The sequence below is a fragment of the Procambarus clarkii genome, chromosome 76, assembly GCF_040958095.1.
Source record: "Procambarus clarkii isolate CNS0578487 chromosome 76, FALCON_Pclarkii_2.0, whole genome shotgun sequence".
NCBI classification, from domain to species: domain Eukaryota; kingdom Metazoa; phylum Arthropoda; class Malacostraca; order Decapoda; family Cambaridae; genus Procambarus; species Procambarus clarkii.
In genome coordinates this window covers 25,107,265-25,117,264 of record NC_091225.1, presented here as the reverse complement: position 1 = coordinate 25,117,264, position 10,000 = coordinate 25,107,265, and the positions used below count along the sequence as shown (strand labels likewise).

At 46.6% G+C, this 10,000-nt stretch overlaps 1 protein-coding gene across 1 annotated transcript in view; it reads left to right on the top strand.

The window, feature by feature from the left end:
• Positions 1-6,960: 6,960 nt before the first annotated feature.
• The window catches only part of LOC138357243 (trichohyalin-like), a 37,491-nt gene continuing 34,451 nt past the window's right edge, over positions 6,961-10,000 (top strand). The window contains exon 1 of the mRNA XM_069313905.1: positions 6,961-7,026. Coding sequence (XP_069170006.1) covers positions 6,961-7,026 — 66 coding nt within the window. The remainder of the gene's footprint in view (positions 7,027-10,000) is intronic.

Sequence of the window (10,000 nt, the reverse complement as noted above, 5' to 3'; positions counted from 1 at the left end):
AACGAATGTGACCTCGGCTGCGCCTTCCACAGGTCACAGTCAGAACCAGTGTGTTTACACAACCATGTGTCGTAAAGACACATGGTTGTGTATGTGTACCCAAAGAGAGATGTATCCACCTGATCGGTCTATACTCAGCCTGTTCTCACGAGCGTTCCCATCTTTTTTTGGCATAAAACATGACACAAATACAATAATACAAGGCACCGGAGCACCACAACTAGACACACCCTAAACAAGAAACAGCACCAGAAATAACACATTAACATGAATAAATAACAAAATAAACAGTTATTATTATTAACATCTTTATTGACAAAATTAATTACAATTTTGCCTAATCTGAGGATTTTGATAGTCTTATTAAAGTGAGGATAATGCTAGTATTCACTGTCACGCAGGACAGAGGGTCATACATAAGACAATAGGTCTAAACTGTAGGCTGAAGCACATATATATCATGGTTACAATCAACAGTACACAAGATAAACTGACACAGAAACACCGGAACACAAGGACCCTGGCACACTGACAACCTTCGCTCGTCATAAAAGTATTTGTGTGTACGTCTGATACCATACTACTTGTGAAGGAGGAAATGTATATGTTTACCTCTCAGAATGTTTGGTAATATGTTTATTTGTGATGTGTGTCTATGTATATATTAACACGTTGTACTGAACGGGGTGAGAATAGCTTGAGCTACCTCATCCCTTTGTGTGGATTTTACCTCAATAAACTGATTTCAATTTCAATTTCAATTTCAATTTCGCTCGATGATAACACATCGAAGAAGCAGGTAAATAACAGTGAATTAATACATATAAAAGAAAGAAACCGGCGCCACATCACCGGAACGTGTCATAAACAGCATAAAAAACAGCACATGAACATCGCAATAAGCAAAAACACACATACACAAAAAACAAAACAGCAAAAAGTACAGCAAAGAACAAGACACAGCAAAGAACAAGACACAGCAAAGAACAAGACACAGCAAAGAACAAGACACAGCAAAAAGTACAGCAAACAACAAGACACAGCAAAAAGTACAGCAAAAAATATCATTGGTTTCAAAATTCATAAGATAGACAATAAAGAACGGCGTCCAAACAGCCGCACAAAAACCGTAGCCCACAATGTGGCCGTTATTAAGAAAGGTGCACTACTATCTTGAGATGAGGTTATCTTGAGATGATTTCAGGGCTTTTTAGTGTCCCCGCGGCCCGGTCCTCGACCAGGGCACTACTAGTGCAGGAATAGAATGCATATACCACGCATCAACCCGTTCTCGCACTTTCTTACAGTCAATATTGACTTATTAAATACGTGCATATGTGACATGCTAAACATACTAGTTTACCTTGAAAAGCTTCATAGAAAACACCGACCTTACCTAACCTTCTTAGTATGTTAAGATAAACATCTCATTGCTTCGTAATTACAATTATTACTTAACCTATTATAGGTATAGGTTAAGTAATAATTGTAATTATAACCTATTATAGGTATAGGTTAAGTAATAATTGTAATTATAACCTATTATAGGTATAGGTTAAGTAATAATTGTAATTACGAAGCAATAAGATGCTTATCTTAACATACTAAGAAGGTTAGGTAAGGTCAGTGCTTTCTATGAAGCTTTTCAACGTAAACTAGTATGTTTAGTATGTCACATATGCACGTATTTAATAAGTCAATATTGACTGTACGAAAGTGCGAGAACGGGTTGCAACCATAGACAGGTGAGAAAAACACAATATCAGCGCAGCATCCGCACACACCACCACTCCCGAAGAACCCGAAAACACACGTAAGCCCACACACACACTCAGAAGAAAGCAGTCATGCAAACCAGTCAGAACAAAATAACCCACAACATACCACAACCTGACCTACTCTATAGAGCTAAAAAAAAAAAAAAAAAAATAAAAAAAAAATACCACACAAGATACAAGTAAAAACAGGCAAACATACACACACACACACCACAAAACCCCACAACCTACAACAAAGCCACACCCCTGACATAACGCCCGTAAAGCAGGAAGCAAACACCCCCAGAGACGTCCTATGTCCACATAGAATACTGCAAGCGACCCTGCAAAAAGCTCAAAATCCGGCCCACCTCGTATCCCTCCATATGCCCAGCATTATAAACAAAACACACAACCCGTGATTAAAACCCCGAGAGTGTTCTGAAGATTCCTGGACCCCCGAGGAAATGACAAAAACAAAAAATGCAACAAATCAACCAGCAACCTGAGACCACAAAAAACCTCAATCGTATCCCACAACCAGTTCACCAAACCCTGAACCTGCCTACAATAGTAAAACACATGCAACTGAGATTCACACACACACCCCACAATGCATGCAGCTGTCCGAACCAACCAACCCTCAACATAAACAACCGCGCAATTCCTCAGCAACGTCTCGTGTACCAAGCGAAACATTAATTCCCATTGCCACTGTGCAATACACGGCCTGCGCAGCATGGTCCAAATATCCCCCCAGTCATAACATGGGTATAACCTCTCAACCCAATGAATTCCCAAACAGAAAAGAGCCCCCGTCCTGACAACCGAACGACATAAACCCCGGGAACTGACAAAGTTCACGAAGAATCATAACAGCTCACAAATATACCGGCAGAGTAAGAAAAGCCACCTCCTGAAAACGCCCAACTCGACCAAATAGATAAACCTCACAGAACAAAAATACAAAATAAGCGAGTTTAAACCACCTCCCCCTAACCCTAGCAAATCCCCCAGCTTCAGAAGCAGCCGCAGAATCCCGTCAAGCTGCAAACCAGACAACATCTGCCCCAAACAATACCTAACCACCTCCAGAAAATCAGAATCAATCACATTCCAAAATGAGACATAAAACTCCACCGGAAGACCATTCAACCAACCCCGGAACCCTATCCTTCCAAAAGGACTGTATGACCCTCCAAAGCTCCGAAAGACCCAGAGAGTCCACCTCCGACAACCCAGGGAAACAGTGCCGGAGAAATAATCCACCAACTCCTCATTCCCCCTCGACCAGCCAATACAACTCCTCAAGCTCCTGATGAACATTCAGCAAGACCCCATCTGTGCTCGACAACACGACCTATCCGGCTGATGGAGACCCGTCAACCAAACAGAAGCACGATCCACCTTTTTCTTGTCACAACACAAATGGAAAAAGCCATTCATCAAACAACCATTCCTCAACCCCAGCCTGGACACGAATACCCTCAGTCATCTCCTTCCGCAACCCACGAAGCTGCTCCTTACATAAGTAAGTAAGTAATTATCAAAAGAAGGCACCAAACCGGGAAGGCTATGTAGCACCATCAAATGCGCAAAATAATCAGAGGGCGCTAAATATCACCAAGGATGCCAATACGAGAACAAAAACGCATAAGGCGAACGATATTAAAAATATCCGAGTCACCAAGAATTCTATTGAGGGACAGGTGACCGCGAGAGGCGGTCGGAAAGCAAGACACACGCTCGTCCTGGAAGTCAGGACATTCAAGAAGGACATGCACGACCGTAAGAGGGACAATGCAACTAGGACAATAAGGAGCAGGGCGGCGCTTCATCAAGTGACCATGGGTTAAGCGAGTATGGCCAATACGCAACCTCGCCAGAGCTGTTTCCCACCGCCGGTTACGGTGGAAGGAGGACGGCCACGAGGAAACACAACATTTAAGAGTACGTAGCTTGTTACCAGTAACAGACAACCAAGAAGCCTGCCAACGGGTAAGGACTGAGGAATGGATAACCGGGTAAAAGTCGGAATACGGAATGCCTTTACGAGAGATGGGACAAGAGCGGACAGCTTCCTTGGCGGCAGCATCCGCACGCTCATTTAAAGACACACCAATATGGCTGGGAACCCAACAAAACTCAACCGACTTAAATTTACTGTGAACAAGAAACAGCCAATGCTGGATCTCGACAACTACTGGATGGACTGGATTAAAGGACCAGAGAGCCATGAGGGCACTACGAGAGTCAACAACAACTACAAAGGAAGACTGACAACGAGAAAGCAGGAGACGAAGAGCATAGAGAATAGCATAAAGCTCCTTACATAAAAAGATGTCCACAAAACGATCATAACCCTGATTCTCCAACCCATACAAGCGAAACAACCTCGCCTGCAAAACCTGCAACAAACTGAACCTCCCGCCACCTCCCTCTTAGCCACCATGACAAAAAACGCCCTACACTCATCCTTACACCACTCCCACTAACCCAGAACTGAAGGAAATCGAAATTTTCGAGCAGCCAACACAGCCGAAACCCACTCCCGAAATTGACCACACACATCCGGACATCTCAACAACACAGTTCAGCTTCCACCAGCTCCGACCGACCCGCACCTGGCTCCGAACCCCCAACCTGCATTACCACTAGACAATGGTCTGAGAAGGCAACTGGAAACGTCCGATATGAGACAACCGACCCCTCTGACTTGTGTTCGTAGAACCTATCAAGATGGGAACAGGACCCACAGGACACAAAGTTATAATCCAAAGCACTCCACAGCAACACAGCTGCATCCCAAAAGCCTCAACTCTGCAAAGTCACAACCAACGCAGGGGAGATATTTGCAGGACGAACACTATTACTATCCCTCGCCGACGTGATACAATTAAAATCTCCCCAAAAAACCATTCCACGTGTATCGTGCCGCAAGTAATACAAAAGTTCCCCCGCAAAAAAGTCCTGCTCCCATCTCCCAGCCGACCCAGAAGGCACGTAAACACTCAACAAGAGAACCTCAACTCCCAGATAAGAAATGCGAACTAGCAACACCCGAATGACGTCGTTCATTTCCGTGTGAAGCACGGAAATAGGCGCCCGCTTGGAAAGAATTACCAGCGTTTCCCTATTCAATAAGAGCGACGGATTCAATACCACCCGAAAACCCTCCACCAACACATACAACACAGCCCAACTCGAATATTATGCTCTTGCACAAAAGCTACATAGACACCGGCCCCAAATGCCCCACCACAGAACGTAACCTATAGAAAGTGCATTCAGAGATGCACTTTCAGGCACCGGAGAGGAAGTTACATAAGGAGGTGGGTCCAGAGGCCCCTTCTGGAGACGCATATGGACGCCATGATCACCACAGCCAGGCTCTCCAGGGTCAACCACCCTGCACCGAGGACCCTCCATAACAGGAGCCTGACACCACAACAAGGCGTTGGTAGCCGAGTGGACAGCATGTGGGACTCGTAATCCTGTGTACAGGGTTCGATTCCTGACGCTGGTGAGTAACAATGGGTAGAGTTTCTTTCACCCTGATGCCCCCTGTTACCTAACAGTAAATAGGTACCTGGGAGTTAGACAGCTGTTACGGGATACTTCCTGAGTGTGTGTATGGAAAAAAAAGTAGTTAGTAGTTAGTAACAGTTGATTGACTGACAGTTGAGAGGTGAGCCGAAAGAGCATAGCTCAACCTCCTGGTGGTGAATACAACCCAAACTAGGTGAATACACTTCACCTTCGCAGACGTAGCCACCTCACAACTGCCGCACCCAGACTCCACAGTAGCCAACGTGAACTCCCCCACGCCACTCTCACCTCACTCACAAACCACTGCCTTCATCCCCTAGACAGGAGATCCACAATCCTGGGAGTGAACGCACACATGTCTCTTCCAGCACTGCAGCTGAGAAGCAGGAAGATCCAGAAGGAACAACTCCGAGGACGGCGGGAGGAGCACCCCTCCGCCGATGACGTAGAGGCCCAAACATCCCCCAACACAGAGGAAGCCGTACACACAGCACGAGGAGTATCAGACACCACGCCGGCACAGGCACTACCCGAGGAACCACCTCCGTGGCGACAGCAGCCGGGGCAGGCGGCAGGTCCACACACGCCTGCTGTTCATCGTACTAGGGGACACAGGTGGAAATTGAGTGCCCAAATGAGCCATAGAGACCTTAGAAAGATTTTTTTCAGTGTCAGAGTAGTAGACAAATGGAATGCATTAGGAAGTGATGTGGTGGAGGCTGACTCCATACACAGCTTCAAGTATAGATATGATAGAGCCAAGTAGGCTGAGGAACCTGTACATTAGTTGATTGACAGTTGAAAGGTGAGAACAAAGAGCCAGAGCTCAACCCCCCACAAGCACTACTAGGTAACTAGGTAAGTAAGTACACAGTGCCACCAGGGGCGACTGCAGAAGCTGCAGGCAATATCGGCGCAATACACTCACAGATGAGCCCACCATTACAGATGGACACTGTGTTGCAAGCCGTGCAGGCAGAGCACCCAGAGCACATCATCATCATTCACAGGAGCCTCCAGGACCTCCAGGAAGGGGAGGGGGTGAAATCGGCATCCTGAAAGAGTTTCACGCGAGCCACACCACCTGCACGGCACATCGCAGCCATATGATCCAGTCAGCCGCACTGTAAACAAGTGGAGGCTGACCAGCATGAAAATACTTGATGGGGCACCCCAACTGCACCACATAGGACAGAATATTAGCCTGAAGTTTTATTGACAGAGTCCTCGTCCCATTTGCCACCCTTTTCAGCCTGCCAGAAGTAATCACATTCATCCGTACGCGCAGGACATACCTGTACTTTCCAAAGAAATGATGCAACAGGTCCTCAGGGAACTCTTAGGGTGCCCCCTGAGTTGTCTTGATACTAAGATCCATCATCGTCTCAGTCCCAGCATCTCCAGACAAGAAAAGGAAGTGGCCATCATAATGCTAAACGAAATCTTGGAAAACAGCATCGGACTGGAACGTAACCACCGCCATATACACATTGGAGGCGAGCTGGATACCTCCGACATCGACCACAGCGACACATAAACCATCAATCAGCACCACGTCCACAGCCGGATAATCCACTAATCCAGAGAATTGCAGTCCGGCCGACGAAGACCTCTTTCTAGGGACCAATGGGAACGCCATCAAGCAGGCCACACCATGGCTACAGGGCCCCACAAAAGCACCACCAACAACCTTTTTCAACTCTCGCCAGGCAGACAGCAGGTTAATTCAGAGAACCTCACCCAATGGCAGGCGCGCTGTGAATCCAGAGTGTTCCCAACTGATGATGATGAAGATTAAGCCACCCAAAAGGTGGCATGGGCATGAATAGCCCATAAGTGGTGGCCCTTTTGAGCCATTTCCAGTATCAATAGATGATACAGGAGATCTGTGGAGGTGCGACTGCACCCTGCGTGACGGGAGATGTCTCCCGTGGTTCCCAACTGATTGATTGCTAAAGATTAACTAACCAAGAGGTGGCACAGGCATGAATAGCCCACAAAAGCCATTCCCAATGTCAAGAAACTGTCGTACTAAAGTGCCCTTATCCTAACCTACCAGAAGACCCAAAAACAGAAAACGGGACACTATGTGAATTTTGCAAGCCGCTACCTTTTCTCTCTTCACGTAGATGTGAATACTTATGGTATTAAGGACCACATATCTTTACAGTCAATCTATCCACTTCTCGGTGGTTGTAGTGTAGAGCACGAATCACCAATCAATAGTTGCTTTTAGGCTTTCGACGATTTGACACCACCAAAGAGGCAAATCTAAATTGTTGTTTTCAAAGTGGAGTACTTTAAAAAGTCACGATTTTCCCACTAACTACAGACGAAGTCGCTTCAGGAACACCCCCCCCGGCCACTTCTCCAATGCCTTGCTCATACGTCTTCAAGGACTAGCCAATCAACAATATAATCATTTCGAAGTTCTCACTAAGTAATTGAGCGTGGCTTCTCCTCCCTGAGATTGGACCTAAAGTGAGATTCCACCAGTTAATTGGATGCACGAATGCTTCTATTTTCTCATCAAGCTGTTTGATGATTGGTCGATATTCCACCTCTCGACCAATCACAGATCAATAAATCCCATCTCTTTTGTCTCAAGATTCATCAAATGAAGGAACAATGGTGGTAACATCAAAGTTAACACGAGTGCCATCTTTTCTCACTTTATAAACAAATCTTTGTACATAAAAAGAGACAGTTAAGCAAGTCCCGGCTGTGTCTGGGTACAAGTGACAGGATGAACAACCCAGCGGGTTTTCTTCCTATTGGGGAGTGTTGTACATGCTGCTATGGCGGTGTGTCCACTCACAGGATGAGTGGCGCTGCCCAATACTGTCACTATGGCGGTGTGTCCACTCACAGGATGAGTGGCGCTGCCCAATACTGTCACTATGGCGGTGTGTCCACTCACAGGATGAGTGGCCCTGCCTTATACTGTCACTATGGCGGTGTATCCACTCACGGGATGAGTGACGCTGCCCAATACTGTCACTATGGCGGTGTGTCCACTCACAGGATGAGTGGCGCTGCCCAATACTGTCACTATGGCGGTGTGTCCACTCACAAGATGAATAGCGTTGCCCAATAAACTCACCCCTCGGAGCAAAATTAAAAAAAAAATCACGTACAAATCTAATAATCACATCATATAGCAAGCAAAATATACCATAGAAATTTGTTGACAGTGGAAAGGGCTCATGGGGGCTCTGATAAGTCCAAAATAATATTATTAAAATTCCAGTAGATTAATTCAAGTCGAAATGTGGTATTTAATAGTCAAATTTTCACTATGTGGTAATAGAGGCAGTATAAGAAGCAGTTGAAAGTTTGCAATACCTTGCCTAATAATTTTCCAAGAACGGGCTTTCAGTATTGTGAAATGGAACTTGATAAAAATTTATATACAAAACGCGCCAGAAAGAGCTTGTCACCAGACACTGTAAACCTACACCATCAGTGTGCTACACTGCCCCTTGACCCCAAAGGTCAAGGTAGGTTTACATTTGTAAACTTGTGGCTTGTTGGTTTACATTTAATGACCACTCAGTTACCGCTACTCACTAATTGGATAATTGTCCAACCTGTCCCCTTACAACCTGTCCTCCTACAACCTGTCCCCTTACAACCTGTCCTCCAACAACCTGTCCCCTTACAACCTGTCCTCCTACAACCTGTCCCCTTACAACCTGTCCTCCTACAACCTGTCCTCCTACAACCTGTCCCCTTACAACCTGTCCCCTTACAACCTGTCCTCCTACAACCTGTCCCCTTACAACCTGTCCCCTTACAACCTGTCCCCTTACAACCTGTCCTCCAACAACCTGTCCCCTTACAGCCTGTCCCCTTACAACCTGTCCCCTTACAACCTGTCCCCTTACAACCTGTCCTCCTACAACCTGTCCCCTTACAACCTGTCCTCCTACAACCTGTCCCCCTACAACCTGTCCCCTTACAACCTGTCCCCTTACAACCTGTCCTCCTACAACCTGTCCCCTTACAACCTGTCCTCCTACAACCTGTCCCCTTACAACCTGTCCCCTTACAACCTGTCCCCTTACAACCTGTCCTCCTACAACCTGTCCCCTTACAGCCTGTCCCCTTACAACCTGTCCCCTTACAACCTGTCCCCTTACAACCTGTCCCCTTACAACCTGTCCTCCTACAACCTGTCCCCTTACAACCTGTCCTCCTACAACCTGTCCCCCTACAACCTGTCCCCTTACAACCTGTTCCCTTACAACCTGTCCTCCTACAACCTGTCCCCCTACAACCTGTCCCCTTACAACCTGTCCCCCTACAACCTGTCCCCTTACAACCTGTCCCCTTACAACCTGTCCTCCTACAACCTGTCCTCCTACAACCTGTCCTCCTACAACCTGTCCTCCTACAACCTGTCCCCTTACAACCTGTCCCCTTACAACCTGTCCCCTTACAACCTGTCCCCTTACAACCTGTCCCCTTACAACCTGTCCTCCTACAACCTGTCCCCTTACAACCTGTCCCCTTACAACCTGTCCCCTTACAACCTGTCCTCCTACAACCTGTCCTCCTACAACCTGTCCCCTTACAACCTGTCCTCCTACAACCTGTCCTCCTACAACCTGTCCCCTTACAACCTGTCCCCTTACAACCTGTCCTCCTACAACCTGTCCCCTTACAGCCTGTCCCCCTACAACCTGTCCCCT